Source organism: Myotis nattereri (genome assembly GCF_964212035.1).
Source record: "Myotis nattereri genome assembly, chromosome: 8".
In the NCBI taxonomy this organism is placed as follows: Eukaryota; Metazoa; Chordata; class Mammalia; order Chiroptera; family Vespertilionidae; genus Myotis; species Myotis nattereri.
Window position 1 is genome coordinate 68311762 of NC_138083.1, and position 17151 is coordinate 68328912.

At 42.6% G+C, this 17151-nt stretch overlaps 1 protein-coding gene across 3 annotated transcripts in view; it reads left to right on the plus strand.

The window, feature by feature from the left end:
• The window catches only part of ZMYND8 (zinc finger MYND-type containing 8), a 108976-nt gene that overhangs the window by 39482 nt on the left and 52343 nt on the right, over positions 1-17151 (plus strand). For all 3 annotated transcript variants that reach the window (XM_081096941.1, XM_081096939.1, XM_081096940.1), the window contains 5 exons: positions 5477-5695; positions 8663-8776; positions 11768-11860; positions 12968-13055; positions 15886-15941. In XM_081096941.1, the coding sequence (XP_080953067.1) occupies positions 5477-5695; positions 8663-8776; positions 11768-11860; positions 12968-13055; positions 15886-15941 (570 nt within the window). The remainder of the gene's footprint in view (positions 1-5476; positions 5696-8662; positions 8777-11767; positions 11861-12967; positions 13056-15885; positions 15942-17151) is intronic.

The window sequence follows — 17151 nt, forward strand, 5'->3', positions numbered from 1 at the left end:
GCAAACTATAGTTATTAACAATATTCTGAGCCTGTTTTTGTAAGTAAAGTTCTATTGGCCCACAGCCACATTCATTCATTTACATATTGTGAAAAGTTCGCGGCCCCTGGTGTAGACTCGGGCATTGCAGAAATGAATGAACAAGCCTGCCTCTTTTCTTGTTGAGCCCACCTGTGGGAGAAGCAGGGAAATCGGAACATTTGCTTACAGAGCCTGCAATCATCCTGTCACAACACAGGTCGCAACCTGTTTGCCTTCCCAGCAGGCTTTGGTAACACACCTTACGCTTGTGGGGGTGAACCTGAAATGATTTGCTTCTCCTGTTTTAAATGTTCCATATTGGTTATCAGATGATTTTGATGGAGCAGGAAACATTTACAAGCAGCAGATAAGGCAGGTATCTGATTGACAAGATTACCAGGGAGCTAGGTCTCAGCAACAGCGTCCCTGGTTCAGGAGAGGATGGAATCTCCTGAAAGATTGGAGCAGCCTGATGCCCAACTCCTGGCGACCCTCCCAGGAACACCCGCGCCCCACCCCGGTGTGGGGCAGGGCAAGGGCATGGAGAAACTACTGTCTGACGTGGCAAACCTGTGGCTTCTGTGCTATAGAAAGGACTTGGGTTCCCCAGTTAGGGAGATCAGCGGCCATATTCGAGTTTTCCCGTTAGCTTACTGAAAGGAAGTCAGGCACTGAACTATGGCTTTCTGCTGTCTTGCAGAAGCCACAAGAGCATTCTGGAAGACCCTACTCAGGTTAGAGATAGTTCTGCCTGCTTGATATAACAGGTTATCTTTCTTTTTGTTTGCTAATCCTTACCAGAGGATATTTTTCCATTGATTTTTAGAGAGAGTGGAAGGGAGGGGGAGAGACACAGAGAGAGAAACATTGATGGGAGAGAGACACATCGATTGGTTGCCTCGTGCACTTGGCCCTTGACTGGAATTGAACCTGGGAACCTCGGTCTGAGGGCCGATGTTCTGTCCACTGAGCCAAACTGGCTAGGGCCACAGTTTATCTTTCAATAGAACTTTTCTTCTCCTCTCCTAAGCACCCAAAGAAACCCAAACAGACCTGCTACATTAGTGTCTCTCAACTGAAGGCAGTTTGGTTCCCAAGGGACATTTAGCAGTGGCTGGAGACATTTTGGGTCGACACAGTTTTGTGTATGGGGGATGCTATTGGATCTAGCCAGTGAGCTACATAAGCTACTACATAGAGTGAGCAGGAAAGCGCCCCCACCCCAAGAATTTTCTGGCCCCAATATCACTGGTGCAGAAGTTGAGAGCCTTTGCTGTAGATAAGATTACCTTTTCGTGCCCCCACCTGGTGTATTTCTCGTGTCTTCCTAATGCCCAGATTTTTTCCCCTCCAGCTTTATGCATTAAGCAGAAATTAATTTTGAACTACAGATAATATTCTCTCAGGGTTCGCTCAATCAGAATCTCTTCTGCATCCATCATCCTCTTACAGGGGGCACAGGGACAGGAGAAAGTTCAGATAAGTTTTTTTTTGAATTTTATTTTCAGTTACAGTTTACATTTGATATAATTTTGTGCTAGTTTCAGGTGTACAGCGTAGTGGTTAGAAGAAGCATACACTTTACAGAGTGATCCCCGATATTTCAAGTATCCACCTGGCACCATACATTAGCAATACAATATAGTGACTATATTTATTTCCTATGCTGTATTTATATCCCTGTGACTATTTTTTAAAAAAAGATGTTTTTAGTGATTTTAGGGAGAAAGAAAGGGAGAGAAACATCTATCAGTTCCCTCCTGCATTCACCCTGACCTTGACTGGGGATCAAACCCACCATCTGGGCATGTGTCCTGACTGGGAATCAAACCCGTGACCTTTTGGTGCACAGGACGATGCACAACCAACTGAGGCACACCAGCCAGGGCCCTGTGACTGTTCTGTAACGACCAATTTGTACTTCTGAATCCCTTCACCTTTTCCATCCAGTTCCCCCAGAGAAGTCTTTTTAACCTGGTTTTCTCGCCAAGTAAGACTAGTAGTGTCTACCCCGAGTACCCCTCTGGGTGGTTGTGAGGATAAAGTGGAGATGGTATGTGTGACAGTATGCTGAAAACCATAACGTGGGAAGAATATCGGAGCAGTGTTACTCTCTGGAAACCAAGTAAATGGTCTGTCTTAACTGTTGAAGTGACACAGGGACATAACTGGGCTCAAGAGCCATGTGTTCCCTGCAGCCAGGTTTAGAGGACTGGCTTATCTGTGTCTCTGGGCTTGGAGCCATTTTCTTAAACGAGTAAGCCTACTTTCTTGGCTGCAAACGCCTGTTCGAGTTTTATTGGGCTTTGATGCACTCGGGCAAATGGATCCCTTTAGTCAGGTAACAATTTTGGTCCCTAACTTGGGGCTTTTTTGCCTGTGGGTTTGGTGATCCTGGCTTGGAGCTTGCCACCAGGCCCCTGCCTAGCAGCTGCCCAGGACCTATTGTCTTGGAAATGGAGGCTAGATGGCAGTCCGTGACCGGGCGCCCCCTGCCTATGGCACTTTTGTTTGCAGCATGAGAAATGCGGAATTGAAAAGGCCTAGATTGAGAATTTGCTCTGCTTTTGGAAATTGGAGATGTCCTTTGCCCCAGGCCCATGAAAGTGGATCAACACTGCCTATCACACCATCGTGAAACTATAGACAGAAAAACGCCATGGTTGACTGACATCAGGACCTGATACAAGATCAACCAATCAGTACAGCCCAGGACCCCAACTCCCTTAAATCACCATGATTTTTATTTTCTGGTCAATGGATTTTATTTTCCTTTTTGAATGAACAGTAGCCATATAAGATTTATTAAACCAGTAATGAAAACATGTTACTGGTTTGTCAATAGACAGACAGACAAAAAGTTCAGACACTGACTCAAATACATACGGAAATTTAGGAAGCCAATTTAATCAGAGAATAACAAGATAGATTTTCTATCTTGTTGGACCTTTAACTTTTTCTTATTTCTCTAAATTTTTTATTCTTTTTAAAAATATTTAATAACGATAATTAATTTTTCCTGTATATAATATGTCCCCGTGTGGGCCATCGGGGATCCAGGTTTTAGAGCCCTAGCTTACCTCTGTCCCTAGGTTTGGTGCCATTACCTTGAAGTAATAATCCTCTACTTTCCTTGTTGCATGCTCCCCCGCCCCTCAATGCAATCACTCTTGAAAGTCTTAGTTGTTTTCTTAGTAGAAATGAGAGTAGGAGCTTTAGAAGGATTGGATAATGAGGATCTGCCAGGCATCTATGAGGCTCTTTATCAAGGAAGAGCAGGCATTTGAGAGCATTAAAACCTCATAATAAAAACCAGGAACAAGACCTAGGTGCCTGCAATCTTGGCCACTTTTCCCCATTATCCTGGGGGTTCTAGCCAGAAAGTCCGGCCAGCCTGGCTCAGTGGTTGAGTGTAGATCGGTGAGTCAGGAGGTCACGGTTTGATTCCCGGTCAGGGCACATGCCAGGTTGTGGGCTTGATCCCAGGTGTGAGTTGTGCAGGAGGTGGCCGATCAGTGATTATCTCTAATCATTGATGGTTTTCTCTCTCCCTCCCCGAAATCAATAAAAATATTTTTAAGAAATAAGGAAAAAAGAAAAGTAATGTGACGATATGAGGCATGAACGGACAAAACTGACATTACTCAGAGATAAGTTTTTTTTTTTTGTTAATCCTCACTGATGATATTTTCCCATTGATTCTTAGAGAGAGGGGAAGGGAGGGAAGGGGAAGAAGGGAGGGGGAGGGAGAGAGAAACATTGATGTGAAAGAGACACATTAATTGGTTGCATCCCACACACTGGATCAAACCTGCAACTCGGGGACATGCCCTTGACTGGAAATTGAACCCGTGACCTTTTGGTGTGTGGGTCAACATTATAACCATGAAAAACACTGGCCAGTGCCTCAGAGAGATTTTTTTTTAAATATATTTTTTATTGATTTTTTACAGAGAGGAAGGGAGAGAGATAGAGAGTTAGAAACATCGATGAGAGAGAAACATCGATCAGCTGCCTCCCGCACATCTCCTACTGGGGATGTGCCCGCAACCAAGGTACATGCCCTTGACCGGAATCAAACCTGGGACCCTTCAGTCTGCAGGCCGACACTCTATCCACTGAGCCAAACCGGTTTCGGCCTCAGAGATAAGATTTTTTAATCAATAAAGTATTAGGACTGTTTATATGTGAGGACAATTTAAAAATCTAGCAGCATTTCTGTGTACCACCAAAAACTATTTAGAAAATATAATAGAAAAAGATGCCATTAACAGTACCAACAAACATTATGCAGTCTCTAACCAGTATATGAGATCTTTATGGAGGAAACTGTAATGTTTTAATGAAGAACAAGAAAAAGGAGGTTATACAAGGAGGCTTATTCAGAGGTTAGGTACTAGGGTTGTGACTAAGCTATTGTGCATGGAATCGAGGCCGGAAGTGGATGGAGGAGCCTTCTTAAGGTCACATGGCCAGTTACCCCAGGTCATTTTGATGTTTACCACCAGACTATCGACTTCCAAAGCAGGATTTCTTACTGGTTTCCGATAGACATTTTCCTAACGAGTTTCATCTGAGGGATTTTATGTGTTTGGAGTGTGGCTTTGCTGGATTCTATATTATATCAGTAGGGAACTGTTGCTCTTGGTATTTCGGGATAAGATGGGGTCTGGCTCCTGTGAATTGGCTGCCCATCTCATCTTTCTGCCATTGTTGGTCCTAAGTAGGTGATGTAGCTCCTGGTCGATGGGGACCTACCATGTTTAAGAATCACGGCTTCAGGAAGCCTCTTGTTGGCTCATAGTATTACTATATGCATTCAGGGTAGACGTACTAGTAAAAAATGGGTGATCATTCTTTGGTGACTCAAATCCAATGGATCTATTCTCCAAAAGCCTGATGTTGAAAGAATCCCAGGGCAAACTTACATTATTTTGTTGGCTTTGCACATTTAGACTTCCATATATTGGACTCTTAACTATATCAGCAATATTAGTAATGGTGGCACTGTGTTAAATGCATGCATTGTATCATCCCATTTAGTCCCGACCACAATACCATGAAGTTAAGTATTATCGTGCCCATTTTACAGATGAGAAAATTGAAGCCGAGAGGTTAAGAGACCTCTCCAGGGTCATGTAGCTGGTAGAGCTAAAATTTAAACTCGGGTATGCCTGGGTTGTAGCCATTTTGCTATCCTGCTATAGGGCTGCCTATTAATTCTTAGACATTAGTGTTTTAATCTATGTCCTCTTAAAATAGAAGCAAGAGAAACATCTTAATATGTAATGATCTGTAAACCATGTATTGAGTAGTGTAATCCAGGGTGGCTTTTTAATGACTGTATGAAATGCTGTAATTGTCTTTTGTTGTTTCTTGATGTGTTTGTTAAAATTCCTTTTGAGAATGCACATTTGTTTTGAAACCAAACCTGTCTTTCTTGCCTACATTTCAGTCAGAACTAAGACATGGTCCGTTTTACTATATGAAGCAGCCACTCACCACAGACCCTGTTGATGTTGTACCGCAGGATGGACGGAATGATTTCTACTGCTGGGTTTGTCACCGGGAAGGCCAAGTCCTTTGCTGTGAGCTCTGTCCCCGGGTTTATCACGCTAAGTGTCTGAGACTGACATCGGAACCAGAGGGGGACTGGTTTTGTCCTGAATGTGAGGTCAGTTTCTGATGAATGAATGCATTCTCTGCCTGGTTTCTTCTCCTTTCTCTTTCTCCCTTATATTTTCAACTCTTCAAATCATCAAGATACAGGGAAAAGAGAAATTTCTTGCCTTCCACCTGCTCTATCCTAGTCATCCATCTCCTTTTTGGACCAACATTGGCAGTTGGTCCAAGTGGCCTCTTGGAAAGACATTCTTTTTGATTCCTCATGGGTCTTTGGATCGCTTTGAGATCCGCAACCTTCTCTTTTGTAATGAACATTCCAGAAGTTAACTTAGGCATCTTTACCTATTTTGAAAAGATCTCACGCTATTTCTCCCTTTCTTGCATGTTGTCTCCTGCTTCATCATTGGATCGTCGGCAGTAGCCACGCTAGGAAGACCAGTTTTGGTTGTATAATCTGTGTGGTTGCCATCTGGTGCTTCCGTTCTGGCAGCATCTGCTTCTTCGGTGCTTCTTCGGTGCTAGGGAATCAGCAGTAAAGAAAAAGAGGCAAGAATCACATTCTTTTCAGGAGGAAAGGGCAGAAACCAGGCTAGATAAAGTTACATACAGTGTGTTAGAGGAAGAGTGTTCTGGAGAGAACGAATTGACGATGAGGAATAGGGAGTGAGGAGGGCGCAGGGTGTTCCCATTTTAAATGAGGAGACCCAGGAAGCCTTACTAAGATTTGAGAAAGATGTGAAGAGGAGGAGTGAAGACCTTCCAGGCAGAGGGGCAGCAAGTTCAGGACCCCAGGCAGAAAGAAGCCACTGGCACAGTGAAGGGAATGTTGTATTTCATTTGTAGCAAAGTCTAAACACTCCTTAAAACAGTTGGGGTGGTTTCCGCTGTTCTGAAGTGCCTTCTGTTCTTGGTGACTTCCAACTAGGATGCTTTTCAAAATGCTGAAAATAATGTCGTCTATAGAATCATTTCCTGTGGAATGTCACGTGATCCAAAGGATCTGTTGGCATTAGATCTCAAACGAGGGAAGCGTTCTATGTGTGAAATGGAAAGTTCACCCAGATGTTATTTGTGCGGGGAAAAAAAGCAAGCTATGTATAGGATAGTGTCTGCGGTGCCACTTGGTGTAGGAAAAGGAGAAATATAAGAAATTAGACTTTCATCCAATAGGATGATGACATTTTAATGGTGTTCTGCCCCTGAACTTGCAAAGGATGGCCTCTGGTTCGCTTTGGGTTACTCTAGATCAGTGGTCGCCATCCGGTGGTCCGCAGACCACTGGTGGTCCGCGAGGTCCGAAAGGTTGGCGACCGCTGCTCTAGATGGAGAGATGTACAGGCACGTTTTGCTCAGCCAAACCCTCTTGGTCAGAGCCTCACCTCATTCTGCATTTAGTATGGGAACTGGAGCCTTCACCTATTTCCTTTTGTCTTGACCAACCCTCCCTTCCTTCATTTTGCAAAAAAGATAGTGGCTCGGAGAGGATGTTTTTGCTGCAAATAATAGATCTTGATGAAAGGTGACAGAGAAACAAGAGGGTTTTATTAGCATGTGTAGGAAAAACCCAGAGGCAGGGCCAGGTCAGCGTTTGTTCAGAGCCAGACTCTTTCCATTCCATCGTTAGGGCCATGTGTCCCTGCATGGCCCTACGATGGCTGCTGGGGATTTGATGACAGTGGCTAACAAAAATCCCCTAAAAGGAGTGTCCCTCTTCACGTCCCTTTTTATCAAGCACACTTGCTCTTCAGTTCATTGGTCAGGATTGGATCACCAGTCTTTATGCAAAAAAGGCTTGAAAAATGCTCATCTGGCACTTTCCATCTATATCGTGGGAACCGGGCACTGCCAGCCAGGAGGGCAGGGAAGAGGTTGGGGGGAGGGGGGCAGAGGAGGCGAATGGCAGTTGAGCATGCAACCCAAGTGTTCGCCATGGATCGGTTACCTGGAAACGCACGGGAATTCAAACAAACAGGAGTGCTGTGTCTAAGATTTCAAGCCCCGGTTTCCTTGCGGGGTGACTTGGTAGGGCAGTCAGCTGAGAAGACGAGCTCTTTCAGGCGCTGGTAGCCAAGCGATTAGAGACGTGCGTCACGGACTGTGTTCGGCTTCAGAGCCACTTTCTGTTGCCCTTTTCCTCGACAACCAGACACGTCTCTGCAAGTTCCTTTTGGAGCATCCAGAGACAGGAAGAATGGACATGAAATCCAAATCAATTGGAGAAAACTTTCTCAGCTCTCTCGACACAGATGGCTCAAGAGCGTTCCCTGCCATCGTCAGCCTTGCTGTTTTTGCTGTCTTTGCCGCCTGAGGATGCTGAAGCTCTGAGATGTAGCACCACCAGATTTACGTAGCAGAATCCGGTTTCAGGCATTTCTCCGGGTCTCTTCTTGGATGGGAGTTTCCCTCACAAAGTGGCATTTATTGCCCATGGAGCTAAACAGCTAGGCTATGCTTCTTGTGCAGTTTGCCAGAGTGTCCTAAGTGAGTTCCCATCAGTGGTGATAGAGAACTAAGTCATATTTATTATTTGTCACCATCCCTTGGATTCATGCTTTCTCTCAGTGATGTCACTGGGTGAATGCCTTGTCAATTTCCTGACAGATAGCCCTGAACCTTAAGAACATCAAGATAAGTGGTTGATTCATTATATGAAGAGATTACCCTGAAAGCATCAGTGGCCTTTTCTCTTATCCCATTCTTGGAATTCAAGATTGTAATGATGGCGATTTTCAGGTCCCTGCCTAGCTGCAAGCATCTTTCTCAGATTCTGTCATCTTCATGAGCACAGGGCACTTCTAATAAGGTAGTCAGTGGATTTGTGTGCTTCTGACCTTTATCCATTGATCCAGTAAACTCCAAGTAGATTGGAGTCCTTGTCAAGTGAAACAACTATAGTCTCACTTGGAAATTATTTCCTTCTATGTGTGAGCTAACTGGAAAGTTAGGAGGAAAAGGAAATCAGTCTTTGGATAGTAACTTTTTCCCTAACTGTCCCTCTGTGTGGTTTGACTTGTAGAAGATTACAGTAGCAGAATGCATCGAGACCCAGAGCAAAGCTATGACAATGCTCACCATCGAACAGTTGTCCTACCTGCTCAAGTTTGCCATTCAGAAAATGAAACAGCCAGGGGTAAGAAGAAAGTTCCTCGTGGTATAAGTGTAAATGGAAGTAGTGACTTTTGTTCTATTAACCTCTTTTTAAAAAAATCTATATCTTTTAAATTAATATCTTTTTATTGATTTCAGAGAGGAAGGGAGAGGGTGAGAGAGAAACATCAATGATGAGAGAGAATCATTAACTGGCTGCCTCCTGCATGTCCCCCACTGGGGATTGAGCCTGCAACCCAGGCATGTGCCCTGACTGGGAATTGAACCGATCGAGCTGTGACCTCCTGGTTCATAGTCGATGCCCAACCCCTGAGCCAAGCCAGTTGGGCTGTTCTGTTAAACTCTTATTCCATAATAGCTTTAGCTATGTGTGCTCTTTAGGCCTTCTTACTTGCCTGAATTCAAACATCTGAAAATGAAATGTAAGTTATGACAGCATTCAGTTTTCTATAATGAGCACCCTGTGTCCTCAAGGACTTTAGTTGGGAAATGACATATAGTGGAGAAACTTGATGGGGATTTAAAATTCTGATTGGTTATGTAGTGTAAACTCCCTCATACCCCATTGAGTAAGGGGAATTTTACTCCTTCCCACGTGAGTTGGTAAACTTCCATTGCAATGAGAGACCTGAGTACAACCCAGTTGATTTATAATCAAGGTCTGATGATGAAACCTTCAAGTAAAATTCAACCAGTGCGGCTTCCCATACAGGGTGAGAATTTGATTAGTTCCTTCAATGTTTAAATAGAATTTGATGTATGGACCCTTCCCCTTAAGGAAAATTTTATTTATTGACTTGAGAGAGACAGAGAGATAGAGAGATATCAATTTGTTTTTCCACTTATTGACGTATTAATTGATTGGTCCTGACTGGGAATCGAACTTGCAACCTTGGCGTATTGGGATGGCGCTCTAACCAACTGAGCAACCCGGCCAGGGCGAAGAAAATCTATGTGGAAGCAGGGCTGCCACAGTCGGATGGCAAATTGCGCACTTCACCTGGTTTCCCTCCTGAGTGCCAGTCTGATCATAGCCAAGGAGGTTTTAGATTTCTTGTGACAGTTTTCAGGAAGATGGCAGTAAAATACCTTTCTTCTAAAAATAATCCATATATTATGCCATTATAATCAACATATTATGAAATTTTTTCCTACAGAAACTTGAGGATGGAGTTCTCTTTTTCTCATTTGCACCAGTAGTGAACCTTTGTGACTCTTTGGAGTTTGCTTTCTAAGTCCAATGAATCTATAGAAATGTAGAATATTTAGTAACCACTGTGGTTTAATTTCTTTTAAAAAAGTACGCTTTAGCTTTGAGTTTTCACATAGTGAAAAAAAAATTTTTTTTAAACTATATGTTATTGATTTTTTACAGAGAGGAAGGGAGAGAGAGAGTTAGAAATATTGATGAGAGAGAAACATTGATCAGCTGCCTCCTGCACAACCCCTCCTGGGGATGTGTCCGCAACCAAGGTACATGCCCTTGACCGGAATCGAACCTGGGACCCGTCAGTCCGCAGGCCGATGCTCTATCCACTGAGCCAAACCGGTTAGGCGACATAGTGAAATTTGATATTATGATGGAAAAGATTGAGAGTGTGCCAATTAAGTATTGCTAAATTGTAATCTATTTTTCTCTTTATTAAAATGTTCATCAGTGGAAGCAAAAGCGAATAGCCTCAGTTTGGTTAAAAAGACAGATGTTTTAAAAACTATGGAGTTTTCTATTTTTAGTGACAAGGAATTACTTCCTGTTTTTCATAGGCTGGAGTAATTATATCTGCTGAGGACTGTTTACAAGAAGAATAATTATGTAGACTTGTCAACACTGTAGAATGATAAACCACAAAGAAAAATTGGATAGGGTGTTAATTTCTCACATAAATTGTTTGATATAAAATCAATCAGTTCAGAAAGTTGCTGATTTTTGTGGCAGCATCTTTTAAAAAATATTTTTATTGATTTCAGAGAGGAAGGGAGAGAGATAGAAACATCAATGATGAGAGAGAATCATTGATTTGCTGCCTCCTGCACGCCCCCTACTGGGGGTCGAGCCTGCAACCCGGGCATGTGCCCTTGACCGGACTCGAACCTAGGACCCTTAGCCCGCAGGCTGACGCTCTACCAACTGAGCCAAACTGGCTAGGGCTGTGGTAGGTAGCATCTTTTAAACTTAAAATAGTCACTCATTCATTCTGCATAAAAGGGCTCAGCTGACTGCAAATGGTAATCCACTCAGATCCCTTGCTTGAGTATATTTTGGTATTTATAACTAAATCTTTTAAATTTTTTTTTTATTATTATTGATAACTAAATACCTCCCATCAACAAATCAGGATTATTTTTTTTAGCCGATTCACGTAAGGCTTAAGACAATGGATCAAAATGAGAAACGTACATAGTTCCTGTGTTGAAGGTAACTGGGCTTTTTAAAGGGGAAGCAAAACCTTGCTGTTCAAATTTTTTTCCCACATGCAGAATATCTGCCGGCACTTTGGGAACTTTATTTGGAGTGTCATTTTTCGTCCTCAGTAAGTTTTGATTACGGGTATTTGCAGTGTATACATAAACTTCGTTCAAAGTTCAGGTCTAAAGGAACTGATAGTTGTTCTTGTCAATCTTAATACAGGGTGGGGCAAAAGTAGGTTTACAGCTGCACCGTGAAACACAGACCTCATTCTCGTATCACTGTTTATTGTTATTTTCCGTGGGAACAACTGCGGACCGACATTTGCCCCACCCTGTACAAGAAGAACAGGACCTGTTATTTGCATATATCTTGAAAAGGGAGCAAATAAAACCAGAACACAGCTGGGTCCATGATTATTGATCAAAAGGCGGAATTAGAAGGGGAACCGATTTGGAGTGCTCCTCAGGGTCATTCTTTGTGAAAACTTTAAAGCCTGTTGTCTGAAAAGTTGTTTCCAGTTTAAAGTGCTTTGCTGGCCTTAATGCGTGGTCTTCCCCAGCAATGATGGTTTGTGTCTGTGTGTGCACGTCTTTTCCCTTATAGACAGACGCATTCCAGAAGCCTGTTCCGTTGGAACAGCATCCCGACTACGCAGAATACATCTTCCACCCCATGGACCTTTGTACATTGGAAAAGGTTGGCCTCCATCAAAGAACCTCACCGTTGTGTAGCCCACAGTTGTCGAAATGACTGAGGATTCGCCCTCATTTTTCGTGCCCCATCTCAACATGGTTTTTCTACGTGTCCTCTGTGAATTTTTATTGGGATGGAAGAACTTTTATTCCCTAACTTCTTCTGTAACATTTTTGCAGGGATTGCAATGGAGTGTTGCAGTCCACGGATAAGCTCCAAATATTACTTCTGCTTGCGATTCTTCACCTGAAAAAGTCATAGCTTCTAAGAATTAGTGATTTGATGGATTTGAGCCTTACCTCTTCTCTTCCTCTCGGAGGTGCTAATGAGAGCAGCAGGAGGGCAGAAGAGAAAATTAAGTGTCTGGGAAACGTTCACATTAGCAGTGCATTTATGGCTTCATAGAACTTGACTTCTTTTACTGATAAGGGTGTTTCTTTAATGCCTGGAGGTGTTTTTAAAATTCATGCTAAATCTCCATGCTGAAAAGGACACTTGTAAACCGTTAGATTGTGCACAACATCCTGTGTTGATTTTGAAATTGTTGACACCAAAATCTGGGTCAAGAAAGCATGGATGAGGGGAAAGCATATGTGCACTGATGATCCCTAAACAGTTAATCCAACCTGCTTTTGGAAAATTGCACACATCCTCATGGTATTCCAAAAAGCAGGCATTCAAAAAAGGCAGGATTGGAATTCTAGCTTCATAAATTAATAGTTTTGGAACTCTGCATACGTTCCTTAACATTCCCATACCTTGGCCCACCTGTCTGTAAAATGGGGATGATAATGACTGCTTCATCGAGTTCTCAATCATGAGGCTTATGGGAGACTATTACAAATAATAACAAATATATAAGTATATGTTATGTCCTGTTCCATTGGAATAAGCTGCTGTAAAATGAGAAAATTCAGCTTAGTGTGATAAATTCAGTGGATGCGTTTTTATGGAGTTATAGATCTCCACTACAATAGCATCTTGGGAAATGAGTAAAAGCATTAATTAATTTGGCAAATGACTGCTAAGAAAATTATGTGGGGGTGCAGGTGCTACTGGCTGTGGCTTGTGTAGACTCAGTGGTGATTATGCTCTGGCTTGTCTCTGCAGAATGCTAAGAAGAAAATGTATGGCTGCACAGAGGCCTTCCTGGCTGATGCCAAGTGGATTTTGCACAACTGCATCATTTATAATGGGGGTGAGTGCGTAGATGATGCCTGTAAAAGAGTATGCTGTGTGTGTTGCCCCTTCTTCCACTCTTCATAAAAAATCAGGCTCTTTTCTCATGCATCAGGGCCAATACCTTCAAATACTTGTGTAGGGATTGCTAATATTTGTGAATAGGGGGCCGGTGACTGTATTTGAAGTATGAGTTGACATCCAAACTGGCTGTGTGATGCTGCTGCCTGTCTTTTTTAAAAACTTCTTTCTAATGGAGGAATAATTACACAAGGTAAAAGGTACAGATTTTACATGTATATTCTATGGATTTGACATATGTGTAACCACAACCCCAAATAAGATGTAGAATTTTTTCATCATCCTATTATATTCCCTCTTTGCCCTTTCCAGTAAATCCGGCCTACTGTTCTGCTCTCTGTCACTGTAGATTAGTTTTGCATATTGTAGAATTTCATGTAAATGGAGTCATAGAGATTGCATTGCACTCTTTGGTGTCTGGCTACTTGAATGCAGCATAAGATTTTTGGGATTCATCCATGTTGTGTGTGTCAGTGGTTCATTTCTTTTTATTGCTGTGTGTGTTTGTTTTATCAAAATAGAATTTATTCATTCACCTTGTTGTTGATGGGTAATTTGTGTTATTTTCAGCTTTTGGTTGTTAGGAACGAAGTTGCTGTGAGCATTCTTGTACACGTCTTTGTGTGGACATATGTTTTCATTTCTCTTGGGTAAAAACCTAGAAGCGGTATTGCTAGGTCACGGAATAGGCTTGTACTTGAGTTTATAAGTGTTTTTTGCCAAACTGTTTTTGCAAAGTGGTGTGTCATTTTGCACTCCTTCTAACAGTGGATATGAGCCTTAGTTGCTTCATATTCTTGTCAACACTTGGTATTGTTAGTCTTTTTAATTTTAGCCATTCTTGAAGGTATGAAATATTATGTCATAGTGGTTTTAATTTGTCTTCCTGTAAGGACTCATGGTATTGAGGTTTTTTTTGTGTGTGCTTATAAGTCATTTGTATATTTTTTGGTAAACTACCTTTTAAAATCTTTTGCTCCTTTAAAAAATTGGATTTTTGTGTTTTATTATTGAGTTGTAGGAGAGCTTTATATTCTGAATAAAGTTTTGTCAGTTGTTTTGTCAGTTGTGTTGTGTAGATTTAGGGGATCGAGCCTTCTCGACAGAGAAATCTCCTCTTGGCATCTTATGCCTCAACTTCTCTCCCACAATCCTATCTGTTTACCTCTGGCCAGCAGATCTTTCAGGGTCCTGCCCGATCCTGTTTCTCTCGCCCCCAGGTCTTATTCCCTGCTGGAACAGGCTTTACCTCTTTTTCCTGTTGGCTTTTTCTTATTCTCGTGTCTCAGTTTCTCAGTTCTCTGAAGAGCTTTCCCTGGTGAACTAGACCATATCATATGTTATTGTTAAGGGCTGCCACAGAACCTGCCCTTCCTGCGGCAGCATTTCTTACCCTTTCTGAATGGTACTGTTTTTATTTGTTTGAGTTGCTTACCAGGATGTAAGCTCTTTAAGGGCAAGCACCATGTCTTGTTCCCTGCATACCCTTGGGTCTAGCATAGACTTTTAGGTAATGTTTAAGAAAAGACGCATGAATGGTAGATGTTTACTTACAGCACATGTTTTGCTCAGTAGCAGGTTGGGGTGTAGGGAGGGAAGAGAGTCACTGGGCATTGAGAATTTAGATAAAGATTATAAACTCAAACCTATAAACAAGTGAATGAGGACTGGTGAGCGAAACACATCGGCACAGCCAGGGTTAGGCACTGACTGTGGGGAGAGCAGGATACTATAGGATTGCCTACCTCCTGGTGGGGTTCCTACCTGGTCTGGCGGGGCTGCCACTGGATACTCCATGGTTGTTGGACACAGTTATCAGATCCCCTGAGTTTTCAAGGCTGCCAGAAATCTAGGTGCTTATGTGTGTGTGAAATCTTTTTGTCAGCAAACATACAATTTCTGAAAATAGGGTAACATTTGAAGAAAACATGGATTTCTAACCATCTTGTCCTCTGGTTTAGTACAAAGGTAAGGGATTTAGAATCCTGGGGCCAGATCTTTAACTCACTAGCTAAGTGGGCTAGTGATGACTCCTGAGCCTTGGCTAGCTCAGTAATGAAATGGGAATATGGGAATATTCCTACCTGCTCCCTATATTATGGCTTCTTGAGGGGTTAACAACAAAATGTATTTTCAGGCACTGGGTACACCAGAGCTACGTAATTCAGTGTCTTTTCCCCCCTGTACTCTTCTTGGATGGAGTCTGGGACAGTGGGTAGAGGAGGACTCCTTTCCACTAACTTAAGCCTTTAAAATGTAAAAAAGCATCTTTACTTTTTAAAAATATTTTTTATTGATTTCAGAGAGGAAGGGAGAGGGAGAGAGAGATAGAAACATCAGTGATGAGAGAGAATCATTGATTGGCTGCCTCCTACATGCCCCACACTGGGGATTGAGCCCACAACCCAGGCACATGCCCTGATCGGGAATTGAACCGTGTCCTCCTGGTTCATAGGTCAATACTCAACCACTGAGCCACGCCGGCCGGACTGTAAAAGCATCTTTAGATATGAATCCATGACTTGTAGGGAAACGCCACAAATTGCTCAATTTCAGAAAAGCTGACATCAAGGCACAAAGACTGGCTGACAGTCATGGGAGACTACACACAATTTGACGGGTATTAGAAGCCAGACCTCCTGGTTTTAGCCTTTAAAAGTCTCATCGTGGGGGAAAGCAAGTTAAAAGGTTGTTAGTGGGAATAAAATCCCAGGACTGGGCATAAACATGTTTCCCTTTGAATTAATCCAATTTTCTTATTCCCTTAGGAAATCACAAATTGACGCAAATAGCGAAAATAGTCATCAAAATCTGTGAGCATGAGGTATGTGTTTCCCACTGTCGTGTTTTAAACGTGTCCAGAGTGAGGATAGGGTGGCTGAAGTTTGCATGTGCAGGATCTCCCAGTGGGTAGCCAGAGCGGCTTTAGAATTTGTTTAGGCACAGACGGCTCCCTCTCTCTTTAAAGAAAAGTAAAAGCAACTAGGAGGGGACCCCCATATGTTGTAGAGCACCCGCACCTTAGCCATGATCTAAAGGAGATGGTTCATAATTTCTTCACCCACAGCCTGTGGCACTGAGTCAGGTCCTTTTCAATCTTCCTGCAGAAGATGTTTGACATTATTTGGGGGAAGGGTGCTGACTCTTTCTCACAGAGCAGCCCCGGTGTCCTGGAGAGTCGGTTCCTTTCGCAAATACCAATAGGCTCGATGGTGTGGATGACCAGTCTCCTGGCTGTGCGCCCTGAGGTTGTGGGACAGGCTTGTGGCAGAAACGGTTTCTTTATTAGATCCCCATCGTAAGCGTGAAAAACTGCGATGCAATGGCCTCCACCCTGTCTGTGTGCATCCATTCATTCATTCATTCGGAAAAAATCTGGATACTGCAGGATATGTTCATGTCTCCATGTTCACATGGAAAGAGCTTTATAATCTACGTTTTTCACGTAGTTTGAATGTTTTCCCAGGTGATTAAACACACAGGGAGAACAGGTTTTTTTCATGGCTGTTCTGATGATTTCCTTAGTATAATTGTTGGAAATGTACCTACCAGGTCCAAGGCAGTAACTTAGGGTGATATTTCTGGATTGTCTTTTGGAAAAGCTGTAGCAACTTATACAACAACCTGGAATGGATGAGCGTGGTCGTTTCTCTGTGCTTTTTCTAATACTGGAAGTTCCAATGAGGAAAAATACACTTACATAAGCTTGCCTTCAGTGCGATCAGTAAGAACAGTGGCACCTCACTGTGCCTTTGGTTTGCATTTCTCTGATGAGAAGTGATCATGGACTGTTTTTGATACTGTTAATTGGTGATTAGGAGATTTGTGTGGGTGAGTTTTTCGGTTGTTTCCTTGGGTAAGGGGAGTAAAGGCCTTTAATTGGTGGTGTGCCCCCAGGTGGAATTTATTGAACCCGGATACTCTTTTATTAAAAAAAAAATATCTTTTATTGATTTCAGAGAGGAAGAAAGAGGGAGAGAGATATAGAAACATCAATGAATAGAGAGAGTCATTGATTGGCTGCCTCCTGCACA